Raw genomic sequence first — 27,314 nt, 5'->3', positions numbered from 1 at the left:
ACGAATGAGCGGAAGAAAGCAAAAATATAAAATAGTCTTCTGTCAATTGTCTCTTAATAAACATCTATTTAACGGAAAAAGTTCGGACCGTGTCTTATTGGAATTACAGTGCCATACATACATACTAACATATATGTGTACACAGCGCCGTAGTGAAAAAACTAATTCTTTTTTTATCAGAATAAAATCAAATTAATAACAGGAAAATTTAACTAAACTACAAAAATTACCTGTAATCACTGAAATTAGAAATATTGGTCACCAAATAAGCAAATTAATAATGTGTGAATAATAGTTTTTACTGATAAAAATAAATTAAATAATCATGTTCCCTAAAGGGGTACAAATGGCTGAGTGAAAATAAAGAAAAAGAAGTAGCAGCTTAATTGTTTACTGTGCAAGGGAGGGGTACTGGGAAAATGTTTATCATTAACTACACTCAGTATATTGTTTCAAGTGTTTTACTAAATAAACAATAAATTCATATTTTATAACAAGTAATTTAAGAACATACTTCTCAAGTGCAAACGAAGACGATTTTCAATAAAGACCTACGCAGCCAAACGATTTAAGGTATGTGTGCATTTTTTATAACATTTTAGTATGTAGGAGGTTGTATTAAATTCTCTACTTAATTTCTAAAACAAAAACCTTGTTATGTAGCTACATAAAATTACACAAAATAGTGAATTCTTTGTATAAACATAATGTATCTGTTTTATTGCATAAAATGCAAATTTGATTAACATAGAAAAGAAATTTCCTAGATTTTCGCACTCATGTCAATCTTCATTTGAAAAATCAATAAAATTCGTATTTGTATACAGCATTTTTGCCATATTTACCACTTCCCCTTATTCTCTCCTCTATATTATTCTCTCCTACATTTTATTCTTATTTGATTCCCTGTTGTGTTGACAGTGTTGTCAACTAATGACACAGTAAACAGCTGTTAGTGTGCATTTAAGAAAATAACGGTATAAAATCATTAAAAATTGGTATTTTAGAAAAAAAAAAATAAAATTGTTAAGATATTCATCGAATTTTATTTCTTTTTTAATCAGTCTCTAGATATTTTTAATCCGTTTCTAAATATTTTTATTTTTACATTAATTACAAAAAAACCTATGCATTTTCAATTAATTTTAATATTTTACACATGAAATAAATTTTATGTGTACGTTTTTATATGTTAAAGAAAATTTTTTAAATATTTGTCATAAATATTTCCGGTTTATATTTATCTTGTTTATTTTTTAAATTTTAATTGTATTTTATTGTTTTTAATTTGTATTTTATTGTTTTAAAACATTTAACGTGTTGTTTTACAGTGAAATTAAACAAAAACATGGATTTTTTAATTGTTTTACATTTTACATGCCAATAAACGTAATACCTATAATTGGAATTTTAATTTTTAAATACATAACTAAATTTATAACTACATAAAATTTTATTTTTTGCACTTATTTTTCCATTTAGGCGAAAGTTTTTTTTTTTAAATTTATACATATTAATATGTATGTAATTAAGAAATTTAAATTATCTTGTTAAACAGTGATAAATAATAGTTGACTCTAACTGTCTGCTTTTTAGTATTTCAGATTTTTCGTGCTCTCTTTTGGTTTAGAAGTTAGGATAACAATTATAATGCGAAGTTGATTTTTGATATACCCCGGGGGTAAATATACCCTTCCGTAAATAAAAAATGTTGAATTGATCGATAATTATTTTATTATTTGTCCTGTAAGAAAGGATTTGACAAAGCTGAAAAATTTGAAAATTTCACTTAAATTGTTTTGTCAAAAGTCCAAAGATATTCTCTAGCAAAGAACTGGAAACAGTTATCTTGAAAATAATAGCTTTGTTTAACATATTTCAAATAAATTGGATAAAAAAATAATAATATTTCGTATACATGTTTCAATGGCCATAATTTTAAGTTAGTTTGGATTTTAAATAGCTTAAAAGTTCATATTTTTTTAAAAGAAGCTTTCAAAATACCTATAGTAAAACTGTTAATAACTTTAGAACTACCTATTTGTTCGATTTTATCATTTTGGTCTCATGTTAAAGCTTTCAAAACATGAAGATATATCATAGAAAATCGTACTTGAACGATGGATATTTCAAAAAGGTTGTCTCCAATTTTATAAAAAATTTTCTTAAATATGAGGCATTGCACCAACACATATATAATTATATCCGAATGTGTTATTAATGCAAATGTTCCATAAATTAATTTCTTGGGGCAATTTAAGATATATATTTATACAGTAATTTATTTAATTAAAGATAAATTTTATTTATATCAACAGTTTTATCTACTCATTATCTTCTTATTCCTACAATTCTTATTAAAATTATTATCACAATGTATACATACTCATTTAAAATAAAATATTTCTTCATACTCAGTCACATTTTAAATTATATTGGAATTAAGTCCACAAAACATGTTAACAAACATTTATTAGCAAACAATGCAAGTTTTTCTTATATATATTTTATGCTTTTAAAATAGCTTCATCATAATGTACACATGTACATACATTTCGAAATATGTATCGTAATTTATATTATACATACTATACATGATATTTTGTCCGGCCCTTTTAAAAATAAAAAAGTGAAAAAAAAACTTGATTTTTATAATTACAAGATATTTAGTTACAGACCATTCATATGATCATACAAACATTTATAGTAAGTATAAATATCTTTATATGTATTGTATGTTTTCCTCTTCTTTTACATGTTGCTGTTGACTGTCTATTTTTCGGTTTTCTTGCCTTTTACTTTTATTTTTATATAGTTTTTGTTTTAATTTTTTTGCATAACATTCAAATTATTACAGTACATTATACTTAGTTTTCTTAAGATTTGTTTTTGTTGTTGTTGAAAGTACCCAGCAATTCTGGGTGACTGTCCCGAACTAGTGATTTTACCTATCATTTAGAACGACAACTACTTACATGTGCGTGTCTTGGGGGCCAATTGTCCGTACATAGATTACAAAGATATTATTTGATAGCTGTTCCAAAGTAATCTTACTAGCTATCTAACTGGTTACTGGACTATATACATAATAAGTTATTTTAACATATAAACAGTCCATCAATTCAATAGTCTTGTAACTGGACTACGAATAATAGGTTTTGATTTTTTTTATTATTCGAGTTAATACAAATTATTATTCTAATAATTTAATAATATATAAACACTCTAGATTACTTGGCGTAAGTAAAATAACTAGTCTCTAAAGTATAATAAAAATTTATTTTCAAATGCATTTTTATGGGAAGGTAATATGTAAATTGAAGCAACTCCTTAAATATAAATATAATTAGTCCTTTGACTACTCTTTGGTTGATCTAACAAGGGAAATTAAAGTAATAATACAACCAGCATTATATACTTTGTAGTGAGTCAATCCCTAAACATAATACATTTCAGATTACAAAAGGACACTACTTGTGGTAGGTAAAATAAATACTTTTTAAACAGCACAACAAAATAAACGTTTAAAGTGACTACCGTCTAGTTTACTTAGAGACACTAAAGTTATAATTGACTATACGCTAGATTACCTGGGATGTATAAAATAATCAATTGACTCTAATTCCTGCACTATACATAGAACATAAATGTCAAATGATCCAAAATATGTATATAAATTGGAGGCAGCCAAGAGATCAGACATTATTGACTACTTGTAATACTGCTGGGTAGACATGTGCTTGCCAATATTCATATACACACAAATAGAAAATGAATTTTATTAAAATTTTTGCCGGTTGACGATGATATTAAAATATACAAACATGCCATAGATATTAATATCATTAGGAATGTATGTTTGGTTTGTTTGGGAACAGTGGCCACAACAATAAATGGCAGTCAGGATACATCATTAAATTTTAAAAGTCGAACAAAACTAAGCAATTAAAACAATTTTACCATTATAAATAATTGAGTTTTTAAAAGTTTCAGTTTTTAAATTTATGTTAATGAACGTTCAAAATTATTTTGTTTATTAATATTTATACTTTCTCCTGCTCTTGCATTTTGTTTAAATATTTAAGAACTAAAATTCAAATGTTTACCATTTAAATCTTATAATCGGAAATTATTATTTTTAATTAGTTAATTAATATTGATTTGTATAATACTAAACTCATAATTATAATTACAATAATGTAAAATAAATGTTTATAATTTTAATTATTCTAATAATTAACCATATAGTTCTAATACCACGTTATAGAACCTTATACAACAAAATAGTTCCACTAAAACATAAAAAAAGCAAAAATACTTCATAAATGCCAGAATTTAAATTTATGATCATTCTAAACAAGGCGCAGACAGAAACTATGGACACAAAACCATCATCGTCATCATAATGATGTTGTTTAAAACATTTTGTAGAGTGTGGCGCTGTTGTCGAATGGTCGAATAGCTAGAAAATCTATATCTTTGGTTAACGTAATATAAATAAATATAAATATAATTTGAAATCCTCGTCTTTTTTTTTATTTATTTTATGTATTTAGAATACTAATGAAGAATTTTATAGTTGTACACAGGCTAATGTACGAGTACATAGCCACAATTACGTACAAATTTGTGTATTAGGGACGTTCTGATAAAGGTTATTTACAAAATAATGTTATTTGTAAACTATTTCTGTGGAATTTGTACAAAACATCTTAATTCGAGATAAGAAAATATCTTAGTTTTTTTTTATAATAAAACTAACTTTTCAAAACGCTCCGCTCTTACGATTACTAGTTTCTGAGATATCATAAAAAACAAAACTTATTTGGAGTTGTTGTTGATTTGTTTTTGACAAAAAAACTTAATTCGCAAAAACTGTTGAATTTATCGATAATTATTTTATTATTTATCCTTTGTATATTTCTTTGAGACAAATAATAAAGTTCTTCAAGGACAAATAATAAAATATTGATCGATAAATTCTACAGTTTTTGCGCTCTCCTGAAAAATTTGAAAATTCGACTTAAGTTGTTTTGACAAAAGTTCACAGATTTGTATTGTTAAAAATAAAAATACATATAAATAATTTGAGAAATTATTATTGAAATTAATTTTATCTCTAAAGATACGAAATATTCCAAACTAAGTAAATAAACTAAAAACTTTTATAAAATTATTGATTCATTTTTTTCAACAGTCTCCCAGCTAATTTTTAAATAACACATATCATTGCAAGATCCTGTAAAACCACTAGCGTGGTATAATTTTAATCAGACAAACCTCTTTTTGTTTGTCATGACAGAGCTCAGTTAAGCCAATGTCGAAGAAGAAAACTAACGAAAATTAATTTTAAACAAAGAAAATGTTTATGCAAATAACAAGTATGAGTAAGAAAACGTCAATAAGAATTCAGAATTTAGTATATAGTATTAAAAACCTACTCATGTCATGTATTGAGACGAACTATATTAAACATTTTACAAGTAAATACAGTAAAGTATAAAAGTTACATGTTTTTAGTGAAATATTTAAGTTGTTAAAAATTCTCTTGACCAAAAAATAAGGTCAAAGATCGGAAAAATGTTACATTAAAAACCAATATTATACAAATGTGAAAGAAACACGAAAAATCTTTAATGAGACTGTCGAATAGCTGGTCTCAAGTAGTCAACGGATTGGATTCACATACTGATTACAGATAAAATTACTAGCTACCTAACTGATAACTTGAACAGCTACATAACTAGTTATTTCTACATGTACGGGTGCTAATTGACCTCAAATAGTCAGTTAAAAATACATCTTATAGACAGTCCGTTAACCAATTGTTTGTAAACAAACCATCCTCTAAAAACTCCCCAACAGATTACTTCTGGTGGGAAATATAACAACTTTCTAAAGTGAAGTACAAAATAAACGTTTAGAGTGATTGCACTTTATGTTACTTAGAGACACTAAAGGGACAATTGCCTTCACGATAGGTTACATGAAAATTAACCTACAGAAAATAAACTGTATGAGAATTATATCAACACAATTTGTACGAATTACTTATAAAAATGTAAAGCATAAAATAAACGTTTAAAGTGACTAGATTACTTAGAGACACTTAAGTGACAATTGTCTTCCAACTAGATTACGTGGGATGTATATAGTAACCATTTGACTTGTTTCTGCACTACTAAAGCACTATATAAATTGGAATCAGCCAAGTATTCAGACATTAGTGACAATTACTGTCTATAAGGGGATATATTGACTATTTGCTTAAATGGTTAATACACCAGTGTCTTCAAACAATAATCAAAATTAAATCTATATTTCTATAAAAAATATTGTAATTTCTAAAAATTTCGCAATAGGTACATATTTTGATCGACACTGTAAAAGTATGTATTACAAAATATTTGAAACATGCATATTTTAACTACTTAATGTGCGTAAATACTACGTGTTTTTGATCAATTTAATAGTTGGCTTGCAAATTAAGTATTATTGGCATTAAAAGAGACATACATACTTCATACACATTCATACATAAATAAATACATTCATACATACCTACTCACATTTATAATTATTTTGTTTATTTCTTGCTGTTTTGTTTTTATTGCATTTTCGTTCTTTCTTCATCATTACATTCGGTCATTCCCATATGAGATACTTCATTTAACTTGTTGGAAGAATTTGCTGTTGTTGCTTCTTCATTTACTTTATACGAGTTGAGTCATCATCATTATTATCATTATCATCATCATCATCATTATACCCACCACAATTTATACGAATCCAAACTAACAACAGCAACATCTGCAGCAGAGGCAGAAGCAACTACAAAATTGGCATTGTACATTTATGTACATAAGTACATATATACATTTATTTGTTGTACATTCAATAGTTACAGTTGGATTTGTTATTTATTTCTGTGTTCCCTACACAGAGGGAACTTTGTACACATTTGAAAAATATGCATTTTTAATTTGTTCACTAATTTTATATATTTTTTTTAATTTATTAATTTGTATTAAATGTATATAATATACAACTTCTGTATAGAAACTATCTTAACATGATTTCTCTATGTTTATTTACACGAATATATACATACGAATGTAGAGCTATTTTCTTTTAGAAAAATCGATAAGTTATAAACATGACACACATAATTTTGCCAAGTGTCATGATGTCATTAATATATCCATGTATTAATATTTCATATTTTTGTATTCTTGATTAAATTATTAAAGTTCTGACTAAAGCCAAAAATTCCTAAGCTTTTTTACAATGAATCAAAAATTCGAAGAAATTAATTCTTAATTCAGTTTTCAAAATCAAATTATACTTTTTCTCTTAACCATTCCATTAAAGAATTCATTATGAATTCCTTAATACTTCAAAGGTAGTTGATTCATTCATATGAGAATTAATTCTCTATAGAATTAATTCCTTATTGAAACATATCTGTTATTTTATCCTGACTTTACGAACTGTCATTATGCGAGAGACAAATTAACGAAGTCGACTTTGCACCAAAACATAATGCACTTAGTTATACAGAATTTTGACCAATAGAAGAATATAAGAACCACTAATTATTACAGATATGCAACAAATGACAGTTGTCAAAAAAGTAATATCGAACCATATGGTTATTTTGACGTGTGCAGAGCGATATAAAAAATATATATTTGTGCCTCTTTCCAAACCACATCTATTTTGACATTTTCTTTAGTTTTTTTTTTTCTATTGTCATCACAGATTACACAGATATGAATCAGCTGATTCCAGTTATATGGCATTAGAAAACAAACAAAAGGAAATGTCAAAATGGTTGTGGTTTGGAAAAAATGGGCAAGTATATACACGTTGCCTATTGAAAATTGTATTTTTTCAAAATAACCATACGGTTCGATATTACTTTTTTGAAAACTGTCATTTGTTTCGTATCTGTATAATCTGTCATTGCCGTATTACTGAAACCAACTGATTCATATCTGTATACCTTGCCTTAGGAACTTTAAACAAGATAAAATGGTAATTAAATGGGACCGTTATTTTTTAGCTTTAAAAATAAAAATCCATCTAAAACAGTTATTATTCATCTTAAAAATAAAAGTTTGCATAAAACTCTTAAAAAAGAGTTTTAAATAGACGTCATAAACAAAACTCATTTGAGGAGTTTTATTTTTCCCGTCATAAATTAAAACTCATTTTATGTAAATTGACACCTAAAGCTGTCCGCTGGTCAGATCATTACAATTTATAAAGCACCTTACATTGCAATTGAATAAATTGTCATTAAAATAAAAACAAGTCGGGTTTTATTTTGATTCCTATTATTAAATTGTTGTTATTTTTTTACTTAAACAAATAAATTACTACACACATTATATCAGATAGAATCAATAAAGAAAGATACTGGAAAAAGTAGAAAATTAACGAAAAGAGTTTTAGTTTCTGACGGGAAAAATAAAACTCCTCAAATGACTTTTATTTTATGACAGATAAAATAAAACTCATCAACTTTTATTTTTACGTTGAAAAATAACTATTAACTGTAAAATTGAGATCATTCTTTATATATCGCCATAGATTCAGAAAGAGCTCGTCAATACGAATCTATTGGTATATAACAGTATAGGTCTCGGTTGACTCTAACATAGAGAGTTTTTGATTTCAAATTTTCTGTATAACCGTTATTTACGGTTGCTGACACTTATACTTTGTCACTTTGAGCAATTTATAACTTTGAGACAGTCTTATACGAAATTCACTTTTACTTCCGATTGGAATTCCGTATTTTACCTCTTCAGTTTTCTAAGAGGAATTGATGTTTATTTTTCTCCTAATATACAAAATGTTAACTACGGAATTGAAACCATTCCGAACAAAAAATAAAAAAACACCAAAAATAAATATTAATGTAGGGCATTTAAAATTCGAGCCATATTTACTTATTTTTACATTAAAAAAAACTATTATATAGGGAATAAATATACATATTTGCACACAAAGGCGTCGTGTGTCTCGTTTTATGGACGATATATGTATGTACAAATTGGCTAAGTGGTAATTAATAGTGGACTGACTGCAAAAAAAATGGAAAACATTCCTCTGCTTATAGTTATTAATGTGTTTTTGTATTTGGAATAGAATGTCTGTATACTATGTATGCTTATACTACATAATCGTAGACATTTTTAAAATAGGCCCAATTTAAAAAGAAAAATGTTTATTTATAAAGAAGTAGTATTAAATACATAAAGACTGAGACAAACAAACATTATATAAATATGTACCCAAACACTCGTATGTATGTTTGTTAGTTTAAAGAACAAAGAAAATTGACCAGTCCACTTTAGACATTTAAAATTTAAAACTAAAAATAACCTATCAAATGCAAAACGACACTACAATATTAATACTTAAGTTTATAAAACAAATACACTTTAAATATATCTATAATTGTGATTGATTATTTTCCATATAAGTAAATGTTTTGTGTTTATTAAAATAATAATTTTACGCATGAATTTTCTAACCGTCAGCATTTTGTTTAAAATTAATTTATGTTTTTGATTTTAGGTTTTGAGTGCACTGAATACTTACTTACTATGCTAAAAAAGATCATTAATTAATGTATCTTTTTCATTTGTAGTGAAATATTTTGCTTGTTTCTTTATGATTTAAATATGTTTTAAACATTTAGAAATTTTGAATGAGCTTTTGGTTTACAACTAATGGCAAAATTCAAAATAATTAACTTTGCTTTAAGCATTTAATAAAATATAACCTAAGTTCAAACAATTTTAATAATATTTTGTTGTAATTTCGGAGTTAAAAACAGTTATAGACATCTATCGGATTATGCTAAAAAATATATTCAAAGTCAGCTAAAATCACACTACCGCTAATCGAAATATTATCGGACAAAAGTACAGTCAATCACTATTGGGTTATGATTTTAAAATGCGGGATTTACAATAGATGTCGGTACATATCTGTCATTTATTCTCAATTAGTTATTGAACATTATAGTGTAAACAAGAAAGTTGAATTTTGTGTCAACAAAGCGTCATATGCGGGAAGCTTTGATTTACTTTTTTAATTTAAATAAAAGTGCCGCTGAACACACCGATTGCGCAAGTGGTGAATTTGACACGGAAGACAAAGATCGGCCATGCCAGCCAAAAAATTATGAAGACCATGAATTGGAGGTATAACTCCACGAACATTGTTGTCAAACTTAAAAAGAGCTTGCAAAATGAGTGGGAGCTACTCAATCAGCCATTTCAAAGCAGCAAAATTGGGTACCATACGAATTGAAGCTGAGAGAACTTAAAAGACGATTTTGTATGTCTGGAATGCTGCTTGAAAGCTATAAAAGAAAATAATTTTTGCACAATCATTATTTGCGATAATAATTGGATCCACTACGATAACCCGAAGCGTAAGAGATCGTATGTGAAGTCCGGTCAACCAGCCGACTTGACACCAAAGCCAAATATCCATGGCTCTAAGGGTACTGCTACACGTTCAATATATATTGTGATTAGTGTTTATAAAAAACCGACTTTTTACAAAACCGGTTTGTCGGTTAACCGAAAATTGGCCTTTTTAAGAAAACCGGTTTTTCGGTTAACCGACATCGAAAAAACCGGTTAAACCGGTTAACCGTCATATATATGTAGAAAACATAAAATGTCCAATAAAGTACATACGGCTTTAAAATTTTTAGTTTTTAGTAGTCAGAAATGGTTAATATTAAATAACTATGAATATACTAAAGTGGTAAGTCCATTTTATTTTGTAAAAATTTCAAAATTATTATCTCAGTCAAATGAAATTGAGTATAAATATGTTACTAACTATATAATAGTTGTTTTAATTATTGGTTTATTCATTAAATTTCAACCAAAAAATGTAAATTAATTTTTTAATTAAATATTTGACAATTTTGAAATTTATTATCACCTCGACTTTCTGATATGAAACATAAAATATTACAAATCCCAAAAAAGGACCTATAAGATGCAGACGCACTTCTTCTTAGCTGTGCTTATTTGTCATTATGAATCATATCATATCAGATTTCATAAATATTTCAAATCACGGATTTTAGAACATTTTTTGTCTCTTTTGTAATATTTCTGAAAAGGACTTCGTACACTAAGCTAACGAATTGATTGAAAGAAGGTATGCAATTCAAATTAACGTTTGGTAAAATCATCACAAAGTTTATAATGAATCATTATTAAGATTTAGCTTAACTTCTAGAATTATGCGGAATTTAATTTTTAATAGTTTCATTATGTGCAATTTATTCTGAAAAAGTTTTTAATAAACTCATCATCCTCTACTATTTTGAATCATTGTAATTTATAAAAATATCAATCTAAATAGGTTTGTATTGTAAATCAGCAGTTTAGGTTTCAAATCAGACCAGAAAACCATGAGATTTCCTAATTTTAAAAACCGGTTAACCGAGTGATAAAAACCGGATAAACCGGTTAACCGAAAATCAACATTTTAAATTAACCGGTTCGCAAAAAACCGAGATTTCGAAGAAAAACCGGTTTTTCGGTTAACCGGTTAACCGGTTTATAAACACTAATTGTGATATTTGGATCACGATTAATTGTAATGGATCACGCAAAATTAGGTTATTCTGCGATTTGGATCGCGATCCATCAATACTGCATGCTACACGTTCAATAAATATTGCGATACTGGATCGCGTTCAATATATATTGAACGTGTAGCAGTGCCCTAAGGTAATGTTCTGTGTTTGGCTGATAAAATCTGGCCATACCATCACAGGGGACCCTGCACCAAGCGCAATAGATTCGTTTGAAGCGAACATTTGCCGAAAAACGCCCATAATATGCAGTTAGACATGAAACTGTAATATTCCATCATGACAGCTAGGCCACATGCTGAAATACCTATTAAAAACTTTATAAATTAGTGGTTGGGAAATTTTGCTTCACCCGCCTTATAGTCAGATGTTGCTCCCTCCTAATACTATTTGTTTCGATCGATACAGAACGCTCTCTCTAGGATACGCTTCACTTCAGAACAGAGTATACGAAATTGGTTTGATTCGTTCTTGGCCTCAAAAGATGAGCAGTTCTTTTGGCTCAGAATCCATATGTTACCAGAAAGTTGGGAAAAGGTCATAGCTAACCATGACCAATACTTTGAATTAATTTATATTGTACAAACTTCTGAATTCAAAACTCTGTGTCTTTTAAATAATTACATTTTAATTAAATTATTTTGAATAATTTCTACTTGCAAAATATGTTTTTATGCTGATTAGGAATCCGGACAAATATTTTAAATTGACTAAAGCCTTTTCGAGATATGTCCCATTTTATGTATATTTAGCGGACTCAAAGAAAAAAGTGATTTTGTTACCCAAAAAAAAAAACTTTGGTTTATTTTAGGATATCTCCCAAAATATGTTGGGTCTAGTGATAACCGTTCGTGAGATGTACCCTTAAAAAAAACATTTTTTTAGTTTTTTGAAAATATTTGTATTTTCTCCCAAAACAACACATATAAAATGGGGTATCATCTGAAAGTGGTCTTCCAACCACATGCAACTCTACATTTGCCGACAATGTTTGTCACTTTATTTATTTCACGACGCAATTGTAATCCTTTCAAAAAACAAACGAATAAAATAAATAAATATTCAACATTAGTCCATCGTTTCTTCCCTCATTAAATATCTCAAATATTATGCAAACTTATATTATGTAATGTCACCATGATTATTAATAATATGAACATTATTTCGTATGACTGCCTGGTACCAATTGTTTCGTCAAGTTCATTGTTATATTAATGAAATTCAAAGTTATTTAATTATATACATATATTTAGCAGAGTGAACGAACTTTTCTTTCATTCACATAAAATCTCACATAAAATAACAATTTGTCAAAATTATAACAACAAATGCCAAAAAAAAATGTACTTTGTTGTACAAAAATACCATTAAATTATGATTTAAAAGCATGCAACTGAGATGGCAGCATAGGACTAAAAGAAAACCCTTAATGTATTTTATACTATGATTATTTGGCGACTCTATTACGGAAATCAATACTTAAACAGTGCGTAAAAATGTGGTATATTTTCTATTGTTCTTTTTTTGAATTTTATAATAATAAACACTTTAAGTAACACTTTACTAGGAGATATAAAATTTTAGAATTAAAATGGTATTATACTCTAAAGGTATAATACCATTTTAATTCTACTCATCAATCCTACCATCCTACGAAATAAACGCGGAAAAACTCTTTGCAGTAAACGGTTTATATATTTCTTAGACCGAATTTTGATAGAATCTTTGGATGAAAACTAGTTCCGTAAGGATATTGCGTCCTTAGTTAAAACTGGTGCTTTTGACTCCTTGATCTGTTGGTCTCCTTCATACTACGCAATACCAGTACCGGGTTTAGTGGGAAAGTATACGTCATCGATCCAGCTGTGAAGCTTGAGCTCAAGATGACAACCATCGGTATTTACGTGATTTTTTTTCAAAATTGGTCATGGTTATGCCTTCGAAATATGGGTATTCGGTAGGATGCAAATCGTATTTTGAGGAAATTTCAGCCACCCTATTTTTATATAATTTGTAGAGTCCAAACGAAATCGATTTTATCAGGATGAAACTGAACCAAACGTAATATTCGGCCAAAAATATGCTGCCTAATCCGAATTACTAATATCCGAAATAATTAAATTATCTTAATCGATTCAAATCGATTCTAACTTAAGGAAATGTCCTTAAGCAAGTTTTATATACTTAGGGCAACTCTCTTTCCATGAGAGTTGCCCTAAGAAACTGATTTCGGCTTATTTTTTTTTTGAAAAGTCAAAATTGTCACCTCTGTATTACTTTGTGTTTCATACTGATTTAAATATGTATGAGTATTTTTTACTTATATAATAAATATCTTAAAATTTTAAATGCGAATTCTTCCCGGTATTACTACACACAACTCACACTTAACTTGAATTAAAGTGTGATTAATATAAACCCTATTTAATAAATATAAATAAAAACAACAATTTCTTGGTGTAAACATTTTTATTACACACGTACGATTTATAAGACCCCATTTTTGCAGCTTGTGCTTCTATTTACCTTGAACTTAGAGCTAAAGTTTATGAAGCTGCAAAACATGTACTCGTACTATAAACTAGTATTATTTATTTATATCTTAACTTTATGTTACATACAATGTTGGAAAAAATAATAGAGACGACTTCAATAAATACATCAAGTTAAAGCATTTCAATGAGCCAGCATATAGAATATTCGGGGTTGTCATAGAATCCAATCATTGTCGGAATCGGTTTTGAAAACGACCAAAAAAGTACATTGGTTTCAGAAATTGAAAATTATCGGTTTTATATTCGATCTAGAATTAAATTATTTATTGATTAAACAAAAAATTACATTGGATTTGATAAGTAAAATGTACATTTTTTGTCGTTTTTAAAACCGATTCCGACAATGACAACCTCGATTTTATTTTTTTTTTCTCCCAGATCATGGTAAATAGTTGGATGTACTAAATCAAATTTTTTTTGTAATTTTTTCTTTTCGAAAGATTGAAGAATTAGCTATCTAAACTATTTGGGACACATTTTGCTAAAGAGAATTGGTAATAAGTTACATGGATGGGAAAAAACACCTGCTTGGCCAAAATGTCAAATTTTAACTCTAACTCAGAGAGTTCTTCACCGATCTTGTGTCTGAATTACATCCCCATCGGAAGACATCGATTTCAAAAGTTGGTTCACTTGACATGAAATCCCAAAAAAGGGGTCAACTTTGACACCCTGTATCTCACCTGATATTCTAATAGGGTAGTCACAAATTTCATTTTCTGAAAGCTTATGTCCTCCTGTACTATTTGTGTATACATCATTTTGCAATCGGACAGATTTGTTACCACTTTCCTTCTGAATGACGCCACTGTGGCGGATTTGAAAAGAGTTATCAAGGTTTTTGGGAAAGGCATATGGGCAATTCCATGTCATCGTACGTGACATTTGTACGCCTATAGAATGGAATAGATTTTGCAAAAATAAGAGGACCTGAAAAATAATTTGGTTCATATGTTCCATTCAGAGGGTACTATATTTAGAAAAAATAATAAATTCTTTCGAAACATTGTTGTACAAAATATCGAGCGAAATAATGGTACATAAAACGGAAGTAATTTTGAGGTACATGTAGAAATATGCGAAAATTTGGGAATCGTGAGAGGCGTTATGTTTTCTTTTAATTTCCTTCACTAAACCAAATATTTTGCCTTCACAATCCGTCATATTTAAATAAAAACAATCTTTGGATGATTTTATAATAAATAAAATTTAATATCGTACGTGACATACCGTACGTGACTGATTTTTCTCTTATAGTAAAACAATATATATTATGTAAATATAATTTGACTATAGCAAAAAAACAAACAGAGTCAAATTCATTTCATACTACAAGCTAATTGGGAGCCTAGTTTTCGCCGCAATTTTAGCCTAAAACATTAAAAACATAAATATAATCAGTTTAAACTATTATGTTTGTCTTTAAAATGTTGTAATATGATCTAAATACTTTCACATAGTAACATTTTATTATTTCTTCTATTCAAATCATCTCGAAAAAAGTTTCAAGGGTTTTTGTTTTTTCAGTCGTGGCAGCGATTCTCGTGGAATTGCCCATATGCTATAAATTAGAGTGTCGTAAGGGAGACAAATGAAAATATTTCTAAAAACAGAATTAACACTGTGATTGCCGCTATTATTGTTTGCAACACTGTCTCTATGTAGTCGTATATTGTGCTAAATATAACTTAGCACAAGTTCTTGCAGCCCACTTAAATTTGTTTGTAAAACAAAACTAGGTTGGTTAGGTTGGCTTGCTGACGGACGGACCGACTGACTGCTTGATTGCTCTGTGAATAACTTCATTCAGTTTTTTGTTGCTGTTCAAGTTATTCACATCTTTTTTTATTGTAGAACGTCGAGACAAAGCGTACGTATAGGTACAACAATTGTTTTGAACTTGAATCGTTGATAATGATTATTCTGTAAATTGCCATCTATTGGCAATAGTGCATTTCATTTGCACCATACCAATTATTTAACGTTGAAATAGATAGTTTATGAATAAAAGGGTACAAACGATTTAGATTTACAAATGGAGTGAGTGAATTGAAATGCAACAAGTGCATTCATTGTTTTTTTTTTAAAAAGAAATACAATTATACACAGTTTAGTAAATATCTATGTACAATCATACCCGTGTAGTAACGTTATAAACTCACTCATTGAGTATTGTTTATTATTATTATGTTTTCTTTATTGTTATTATATTTGCTGTTATTGTTGTATTTAAGTCATGCACTGTAAACTCGATCAAATAGCGAGAAAAAGTAAAATAATAACATAACAAACAATTGAAAAATCCCCAGAAGACGAAAGAAGAAAACGGCAAAAACTTTCTAATAAATGAATTAATACATCTACGAATGTGTGTATGTAAGTAAGTTGATGGTAGAATTGCTGCCATACCCAGCAGTTCTGGGTGACTGTCCCGAACTAGTGATTTTACCTATCATTTAGGGTTATGTGACTAGTGGTTTTGACTTGTGCATATCCCCACATAGATTACAAATAGACTGTCTAATAGATGGTCCAAAGTAATCATTGGATTTACATAATGGTTACATAGAGTCAGTTATCTTCCTAGCTACCTCTCTGGTAACTTGACTAGCTACTAGGGTATTCGAATTATTCGATTTTTCTCTTGTTCGAATAAAACGAATAATAAGATATTATAACTTGTTGGAATAATTCAATCACACATTTAAAATTAATCGAATTATTCGAATAATTTAATTTTTTTTAAAATAGTAAAGAATGAAGTTTTGATGTCGGTTTTTTAATATTTTATTGTTAAAGAAAAACAAAAAATAACGTTAATGTTAACAATTCAAGTATTGATAATGTTAAAAAACATTCGAAAACAAGGTCCATCATTACGTTTTTAACAGAAATATTCTGATCAGATTAACTCCCGAACAATCTACAAAACAATTGACTAGCAAACCCCTTAGTTTCCGTTTTGGAGCTATGCTTTAAAAAATTTTGAGCTAGTTGGACATGATCCTGAATTCAAGTACAATAAAAACGTATTAAGAACTTTTTTATATCGTTCATGAATTCGGGTTTTAAATTGAATAACTAATTCTTTAGTAAATTAATTATTCACTATTTCTAAATTATTTATAACAAATTGTATTATACATCAAGTTTTATCAACGTTGCCGAATCTTTGCTTAATAAAGTGGTCTTGGGGAATTACACAATAAAGGGAATCTGTCCAAAGTTTGATATCATTGTCAGTGAACGTTGATAATTTGAAGTCAGGTAGTTCATGATTGACACATTTACAAATACGCAAAAAGTTTATTACCATGTTCAACGATGTTCAAAATCAAGTATAAGACGAACTCAATGCTTTTCTTGCAACAAAACGTTAGTTTGCAATATTTGTGTTTTTCATTCGATTTATTAAACATTTTGCAACAATTACATACGCGGTTAATAACATCACTGCAGTAATATTTATATATTTATAGAAGGAGCTATCGGAACACTCATCTACAGTGATCGAAAGTCCCTTTGTCTTTAATTACACTAGTTTACAATATTTTTGCTCATGAATTGAAACATATGGGGATTTGTGTAATTAGGTCTTCTAACTTCGGAAAAAATATTAAAAAAATCCTGGACGTCAAACTTTTGAGATATTTCTTAAAAACGAAACATATAAAAGTGAAGTGTTTTAGTCCTCTTTTTATAATTATTTTCATTTGTCTCCCTCACGACACTCCCACAGTAGTCTCCTAGCATATTCTGATCCCAAAAACCTTGATAATTCCTCTCGAAAATCTTCAAATCTTGATGGAAACGCTCTCCATGTTCGTCACTCATGTGTCCGAGGTTTTCCGGGAAAAAATCCACATGAGAATGTAAAAAGTGAATTTTGAGCGATATATTTACACCCATCAGTTCAAAATTATGTAATAAATTCGCAACAATATCTCTGTAATTTCGACTTTTCTTATTCCCCAAAAATTCTTGAACAACAAGTTTAAAAGAATTCCATGCTGCATTTTCAACGTCGGTTAATAGACACTCAAATTTGGTATCAACCAAAATGTTTCTTATTTGAGGACCCACAAATATCCCTGCTTTTAGTTTAGCCCCAGAAAGACTCGGGAACACGCTGCATAAATATTGAAATGCTGGTTTTGTCTTATCTAAAGCTTTTACGTAATTTTTTAATGTAAATAAGCATTTTGCAGTGTTTGTGTTATAGGAAAACCTTGATTTGACTGAATAATTTTTCCGCAAATAAACCAAAAATGGTCTGGGTTTATTTTACACTTTCCAGAAGACATTTTAAAATAGTTTTTACTTTAGAGTTTTGTATTTAATAGCGATTTATTAACGTTTATCTACAGGAAAGATGTACTTTTAAACAGTATTTATTTTTTTCCCGTTAATTTTTTTTGGAATTTGTCAAAATAATACAACTCTGAAAGTATCTAGTAGCTTCGCCAGAGTGTTATGTACCCAAAAACGATGTGAATACCTAATTACCACAATTCGGTACACTACAGTATGCATTAGTAGTACTCAGGTCAGGGGAAAAATAAAAACCCATATATCTCAAAATTTTGAAGTATAGAAGGGAAACAAAAAATGGTCAATTAACTAGCGTCCCTAGCTCTTCTCGAAAATATAAGTTTCATTCCATGAGCAAACAAAAATGTTTGATTTGTAAACTAGTGTTATTTGTCGAATTTCAGAAACAATACAATTTTTGTGAGTCATTATTACTTATTTAAATTTGAAATTATGAAAAATTTTAAGCTATTTAATAAATTTAAATATATATGTACATTTATTCGTTTTATTCGATTATTCTACATACAATTGTTCGAATTATTCGTTATTCGAAAATGGCTATTTTTAAATTGTTCGAATAATTATTCGTAAGAAATTATTCGATTAATCGAACGATCATTAGTCGAATGAATACCCTACTAGCTAAATAACTAGTTATTTTAACATGTACGACTCCTAAACGGAATTTAATTGATAGTTAACTAAAAAGACATCTCCCAGACATTCCAATAACCAATTGCATTTTAAGAAGCCTTCCTCCGACTTCTCTTCAATATACTACGTCTGATGGGTAAAATAACAATTTTCTAAAATGCAAAATAAAATAAACGTCTCCAATAATCTAGAGCCATGGTAGGCGTTCATATTGTTCAGGTTACGATGATTTTCGTCAAACAACCCGAATGTGAACAAAAGAGCGTAAAAATACACACAATTCATTCAGTTTCTTGATGTTGTTGTGGATATTTTATTTTTTACCCAAAAGAGCACACAAATTAAATGCCTCTTTTTGCCTACCAATGATCTAGAGTGTAGTCACTAGAGACACTTAAGTTGAAATTGACTTCACGCTAGATTACCTGGGATGTATAAAGTAACAATCCCTCTTCTCTATGAACTACAAATGACCTAAAATATATAAATTGGAGTCTGCCAAGTGATAACTGTCTCCAAGGTATGCATTGACTACTTGTAAAACTGCTGGGTCATTTGTAAGAGCGTGTGCTTTGCTGTGTGCACAAAGTAACAATCCCTCTTCTCTATGAACTACAAATGACCTAAAATATATAAATTGGAGTCTGCCAAGTGATAACTGTCTCCAAGGTATGCATTGACTACTTGTAAAACTGCTGGGTCATTTGTAAGAGCGTGTGCTTTGCTGTGTGCATTTAGAGGAGCGTTGAAGTTTGCCATAAAGCGGTTAATGTTGATATCAAATCTGCTCATTGTTGCATTCACATCATCTTCATTATCTGTTCAAATTTTTTTCATTTGCTTTTGATTAACTACCTCTTGTGTTTTTCTTATTTTTTTTATTATTAATTTCGCAGCTGGTAACTACTGCTGATTACTTTGACTGTGACTCTGTTACACTTGCTTTTTATAATTTTTGTGGCTTTACGATTTTTTTACACACACAGAGAGAGATATGACAGAAACAAATCAATTTGAAGGCCTTCGATATTTAATAATACCACTGTTTTACAATTTTGTTGTATTTATTTTTTGATTGCCAAATGTTTTGTTGTATATTTTTATTGCTAAACAGGAGTATACAAACTTTGGTACTGTCTCCTATAAAAAAAAACATTAAAAACAACGAAATCTCTACTTGCCAATAACTACTTCGCAAATCCAATGTGGTGAACCATTTTGTTCCAGCTATCGTGTTGTCAAGCTGTCCATCTTGGTGATGTCGTTCAGCTTTCTATAATTGATGCAGAATATGGTGCTGCTGTTTTTTTTTCTTAAGTAAAACCATGGGCAAGCTCCAAGGACTGGTGTACTCCGTTCCGCCCCTTTTCGTTAACCAGCTCATTAACTTTGCTTCGCTATGCTAGAGCAATACTTCTGCTTTAGTGACTTCGCTTCTCCAGTATCTTTTGGATGTTTTACATTTGCCGTTTCACCTTGTCTTCGACTTTTTAAGGCGAATACGGTTGGCCGTTGTTTCTTCAGTTATAAGGTCACTTTTTATTTTTGCTGGTTCTACCACCTACAAACTTTTGTTCACACAATCTCCCTTCATTAAGGTCCATACTAAAGTTTCTGATTGTGGAGGTAATTTCTGATGCTCGACAGTAATTAGCTTTCTTAAACCAAACCACACTCTCAACGACATTCGAAAAAGAATTACCCCACTGAACTGATTTGTGTCTTTGTCTTGGAAAACTAACGTAATAAAATTAAACCATTTCGGTGCATTAAAGGCATCATGAGTTTAAAAATTACAAAATCTACTAAATTATATTTATATGAAGTTATATTCACATTTAGAATGAAGTTTGATTTCTAATCATTCTCAATTTGAAATCAAACCTGATACATTTTTGCTTTGTCTCAGCTCAGAGATTATTGACCACTAACCGATCAATAGTTTTGTAGTTGGCCAACAAGTTTTCTTTATCCATGTTCCTAGTGTTGCTGACTAGCGCCTTGAGGACCTTGTTCAAACTTCGCAATTTGTGCGTGATTGCAGTGTCATATGCTGAAGAGGTTCACATTCGACAAATGGATAATTGGATCTACAAACGGACAATTGGATCTACACTCCGGAACGTCTCGAGTTTAACTCGGCTACATCAATAATGGGAAGAACTCTCGAAAACATCTCCAAGATTTTGCTAGAGATAGTTGCAGGTTACAATGCTGGAAGATGTAGCTTTCCTGGCAAAAAAATTAGACTTGTTACTGATGTTGATACCCTTTGGCCTAGTAACTCATGTCCTTCCAGAGTTTAAAACTGCCTCATTGGAATTATAACCAATAAAATCTATTAATTTGATCAGTAGGGGGGGAACTTTGTCGTTATTTTATTTTTAAAATTTAGGAAACATTAATTTATCAACACTTTGTTTTTACTTGTGTGTTAATCCTAAAATTACTTACCATAGCATGTGCTCTGTATGATCTGTAACAGTAGACACTTATACGATTCAATGGATCGGTATGCCATCATATACATTGGATCTAACGTATTTGTATTTTGGCCACACACTTAAAAGCATCGTTAACAGCAAGTAATTGCATTACAAACACTTCTCTTTTTTTTAGTAGTCTTCATCATTATTTCATGATGTGTGTGCCTCTCTACACTTCTAACGCACTCTGTAATCTCTTGATAAATTATAATTAGAAAAATTAAACAAAAAGAAAAATTTGTATAAAATAGTTCAATCTAAATTTAGAGGCAACATAAAAACACGCATTAAGTGTTTGTGGTTGCTGATGCCACCATGCATTTTGATTGCATTTGATTTTTTTTTTAATTTTGTGTTATTCCTGGGTAAACAAGCAGCCATTGACCCAGGCAGGCAGCCAGTCAAGCAGCCAGGCTGTAACAATTGTTCACAGTCTAGCTGTTTATAGAAAATCGTACACATTTTATAATACGAGTACAAATAATTGCATAGAAAATATTTGGTATCCAATTGCTAAAGTAAAATAGGCACTTGCTAATTTCAAATTATAAATCTGAAAATAAATCAGAAATAAACATTTTTACACACATTAAATTAGTATGTGATGATTACTATGAAAACTGAAATTAAATCAGATATAAATCATTTTACACTTATTAAAACAGTATGTTAATTGTATTTCAAAGACTTAATTTATTTAATTGATAAGATTAATTTGATTTAATTTTTTTTTTCAATTTATAATAATTATCTAATTATATTTTATTGCCTATTCTTACAGGATCTCATTAAATATGAATTTTTGAAGACAAAAAATCACTATTTCGAAAACTAGATACGGTTTGTGAAATAGGCTCAGCATTGGATATTGTTTACTGAAAGCCTAAACACTGCATATAACCATGTATAGGATATCGGAGGGAGAGAAGAATCAATCACAGGCCACAACACCAGATTTAGATGATTCGATAAGTTTTTCCGATGATGTGATTCCAGATGTTGACGTTGATGTCGACGTGGAATCTGTTGCCACCAGAAAACCACACTTTTTAGACTATGATGCTGTGCCACCACCAGATTTTATAGAACATTTTGATAGGGCCATGAACTTTGGCAGTGCAACAACAACTTCAGCAAAATCAATTTCACAATCTAGCAATGTGATTAGCAGTGGTGGAGGTGCAGGTGGCGGCAGTGGAGAACAGCTCAAATTGGACAAGAAATACGAAAGAGATGGTGAAATTAGCGATTATGAATTGGCAGCTAGTGGTTATACCAAAAAGGAATTTACCCAAGATGACAATACATTGAATATTACCTCGGCTTTATCTGCTAATGTTGGTAAACCGAGAAAGCATTTCTTGGATGAGAATCCAATACCACCCGACTACATGTTAAATGATCATCAAATGCGTGAACATCGTAGTTTAGATCGCAACTTTGAAAGGCACAACGAGCAGAGGTCGGCATTGGATTTACATGCAAATTTGCCAGGCTTTCGTTCTTCAAGAGAACGATTTAAGGATATACCAGCTATAAATCGCCTACCCAAAGGCGCGGCTTGGACCCAAAGTTTTGATAGTCGCTATGATAGTAATTTATCAACAGATAAACTGGATGATTTTGGCCCCAAAGTCGAATGTGTTTATTCGTTACTTTCGATGTTGGGTTCGAATGATCCTCTAGAGATGTCTAAGAAATTTCACGAACTCTCAAAAACTCCCGAAACATGCAACACATTAAGAAGATCGGGTTGTATACCTCTTCTGGTACAAATGATACATGCTGAAGGTGGGCCAGATGAACAAAGAAAGTGGGCTGGAATGGCTCTGCATAATGTAGTGCATTCCCATCCCGATGAGAAATCAGGACGCCGTGAGGCCAAGGTATTAAGGTTGTTGGATCAAATTATGGACTATTGCAATTTTTTGCGTACTCTACTGCAAAGTGGTGGTGAGGCAATAGCTGATGATGCTGACCGTCATCCACTGGCTGCCATGTCCTCGTTAATGAAAGTTAGTTTCGATGAGGAACATCGTCATGCTATGTGTGAATTGGGTGCCTTGCAGGCCATACCCAGTTTGGTACATCTGGATCATGCCGTGCATGGTCCGAAACCAGAAAATCAATGCTGTAATTCTCTACGAAGATTTGCCTTGATGGCTTTGACTAACCTTACATTTGGCGATGAAAACAATAAGGCTTTGCTTTGTAGTCAAAAGCTATTCATGGAGGCGCTGGTCGCTCAATTAGATTCCGCTCCTGACGATTTACTTCAAGTAACCGCCAGTGTTTTGCGCAATTTGTCATGGAGGGCTGATGCCCAAATGAAAGCAGTTCTTAATGAAATTGGCACTGTGACAGCTTTGGCTAAAGCAGCTATGAAAAATAAATGTGAAAATACTCTCAAGGCTATATTGTCGGCCTTATGGAATTTGTCTGCACATTGCAGTACCAACAAGGCGGAATTTTGTGCTGTTGACGGTGCTCTCTCCTTCATTGTTCGCATGTTGACCTATGAAGGTCCCAGTAAGACTTTGAAAATTATAGAAAATGCTGGCGGTATTCTAAGGAATGTTTCCAGCCACATAGCCGTTAGAGAAGATTATCGCCAAATCCTAAGGGAGCACAATTGCTTATCGATATTGTTGCAACAATTAAAATCGGAAAGTCTAACGGTGGTCAGTAATTCATGTGGCACCTTGTGGAATTTATCAGCACGTTGTCCTGAAGACCAACGGTTTCTTTGGGATAATGGTGCAGTGCCAATGTTAAGATCTCTAATACATTCAAAACATGCTATGATTTCTGAGGGGAGTGCTTGCGCTTTAAAAAACCTTTTGAACTTTAGACCCTCATCACAAAACACAAACCATATGGATAATATTGCGAGATCTTTGAATTTGAAAAAGTTACCCACACTGAATGTGCGTAAGCAGAAGGCCTTGGAGCAGGAACTGGGAGCAGCTTCAAAATCGCATAGTGAAACTTGTGACAACTTGGATTCAATAAATCCCAAAGACAGGCCTACATATGATGCATCAGCTGCCATGGGCTCATCCATACAACGGCATCGCTTCCCTTTACATGGCGCTCTAGGATCAGTTGTGGGGGGCGTTGTTGCCAGTGGGGCCTCTGGTCGTCTAACACGTTCCGCTATGCTTACAAAGAGTGAAAGCCGCGATTCAGTGTTCTCTGCCAAATCAGATGGTGCTGTTTATGATCATCTTATGAGATCACACTCAGCTTCTGATGCCAATAGAAAATTAAATCACAATTCTAGAGCACAACCTCCAACTTCATACCCATTAGAAGGAGACGTGGAGCCCTCAGAAGAACAACCAATAGACTATTCACAAAAATACAAAGAACTTATTACAAAACACAACGATCACCGAGAAGACGAAGAGAATTGTCCGGCCACCTACCAGGAAACCGATTTAGATCAGCCTACAGATTTTAGTTTACGCTATGCTGAAAACCAGCTCGAAAGTTATATAGACTTATCGCCACCCGTGGGCAGTGAAACATCTGGTATTGTCACCGATGCTCGAGTGAATTTAGCTGTGGTGGCACAGCAACAGTCTAAGCCAAGATCAGATAATAACGCGGAAGGTAATGAAATATTGTTAATACTAGAAGACAGTGTAAAATGTTATCAAACCGAGGACACTCCTTACGTTATATCAAATGCAGCATCTGTAACTGACTTGAGATCTGTGCCAGCGTCAGCGAAAATTGAAGAAAATGACTTGCCGTCAGGCTTGGATAACTCCGAAGCAACATCAACGAGCGGGGCAGCACAAATACCGTCACGCAAATTTAGCCGAGTTAATCCCCATCATCAGGCGGCTCAACATTCAAGCAATCCGTATGGTTCAGGTTCTTATACCCCCGAAAAGCCGGTTAATTATTGTGAGGAAGGTACACCGGGTTATTTCAGTCGTTATGAGTCATTAAGTAGTCTGGATGAATCACCACCACAGGGAGAACATTCACAAAAAGATGTGCAAAGAGTGTCTGGTAAGACAGGAGAGAACAATCTAAGTTCACTTTCGAAAACTAGTAGTAGCGATGCCGATAAATCTACATCTCCGCCCGAACCACCAGCTATGCCGCAAACTCCCCAAATAAATTCAGCTTTAGAAACACCTTTAATGTTTTCTCGACGCTCATCGATGGACTCATTGGCGGAAGAAGATGTCGGGCCAATAGATGATAAAAGCTCAGTGGTTAGTGATTTTAGCCGTTTGGCTAGTGGTGTTATATCACCCTCAGAAATTCCCGATTCTCCCACACAAAGTATGCCCCAATCACCCAGACGAAATTCAGGTTCAGGCGCAGCTTCAACCGCATGTTTTTCAGCCGGTGTTTCACCCAACACACAACGCATACAAAATCGAACAGGAGAAACTAGCAAAAGATGTTTACGCAGTGTATTTGAGGATGACCTCAATACTTTTAATGTGGAAAATACACCAGCTCAATTTTCTACTTCTACTAGCTTAAGTAATTTGTCCATCTTGGATGAAGAATCTTCCAATCAATCACCACCTCAACAACAGCAACAGTCACTTCCGCCTACAACGAACACGATTTCCGAAGGCGAAGAAGAGGAGGATGCAAATGAGAATAATGATGATTTATTATTGGCTTCCTGCATCAATATAGGCATGAATAGGGCTGCCATTCCGTCAACGTATTCACAAAATACGGACACTACCTCATCGATCAACCATCCAACTGGGCTGACACACGATGAACCACGACAATACTATACCGAAGATACTCCGGCTTTACTCTCGAAAGTTGGCAGTAATACAAATCTTTCGGCGATTTCGATATGCTCTAGTAATAATGACCCCAAAGAGGATACTGTCTACGAAGTTTTGGGTTGTTCTTCAGGCAATACTACACGCACTCACCATAACCACTCCATTAATAGACGTTCTTTGAATTTATCAGATGATATGTCGTCAAATGCATCAGAGAGTGGTGCGGGTGGCATTGATATATTGCAGCAATGCATACGAGATGGCATGCAAAAACCATCGACCAAAGAAAAAGTCGAATTACCCACACATCCCATGTCCTCGAACCTTATGGATCCCATAGCCATGATGCGTAGAGGTGGTAATATATTGCCGCCCTTTGTTCCTGTAAACGATGAAATGAATAAATATCGTGTTGAAGACAGTCCCTGCAATTTTTCTGTCATGTCTGGTCTATCAAATCTTACTGTGGGCTCAAGTCTGGTTGGACCAGCCGTAATATTACAAGGAGCGTCAAATGTAACGTAAGTTTTCTTTGAAATTTTCTTGTTAAGTAAATGGATTATTATATTTTTGTTTTAGGCCTAATAATATTGAAATACCAGCTCCAAATAAAAAAAATACGCAACCTGCTGCTATGGCACCAGTTATGAAGCGTGATGATAAACCTCACTTGTCTGCTGCACCTGTAGAGGATGTTAGAAGGGAACCCCAATGGCATGATGATTCCTTGAGCTCTCTATCAATTGAATCAGAAGATGATACGAACCTATTAAGTCAGGTAAACTAATTAAATACTACTGTCTACATCATAATCACCCTTATCGTGGTTGGCGTAAACGTCATACGCCTACGACAGTTTGGTACTAGATTAAAGACACAGTTTGCATTT

The 27,314-nt window shown here is 31.3% G+C and overlaps 1 protein-coding gene across 2 annotated transcripts in view; it reads left to right on the top strand.

Annotated features, from left to right (window-relative positions):
* The first annotated feature begins 57 nt into the window (after positions 1-57).
* The window catches only part of Apc2 (Adenomatous polyposis coli 2), a 34,410-nt gene continuing 7,153 nt past the window's right edge, over positions 58-27,314 (top strand). For both annotated transcript variants that reach the window (XM_065515301.1, XM_065515300.1), the window contains exons 1-3: positions 58-573; positions 22,432-26,946; positions 27,005-27,203. In XM_065515301.1, the coding sequence (XP_065371373.1) occupies positions 22,553-26,946; positions 27,005-27,203 (4,593 nt within the window). In that variant the 5' untranslated portion in view covers positions 58-573; positions 22,432-22,552. The remainder of the gene's footprint in view (positions 574-22,431; positions 26,947-27,004; positions 27,204-27,314) is intronic.

Source organism: Calliphora vicina, chromosome 1 (assembly GCF_958450345.1).
Source record: "Calliphora vicina chromosome 1, idCalVici1.1, whole genome shotgun sequence".
NCBI lineage: Eukaryota > Metazoa > Arthropoda > Insecta > Diptera > Calliphoridae > Calliphora > Calliphora vicina.
This window is presented reverse-complemented; position numbering and strand designations above follow the sequence as displayed.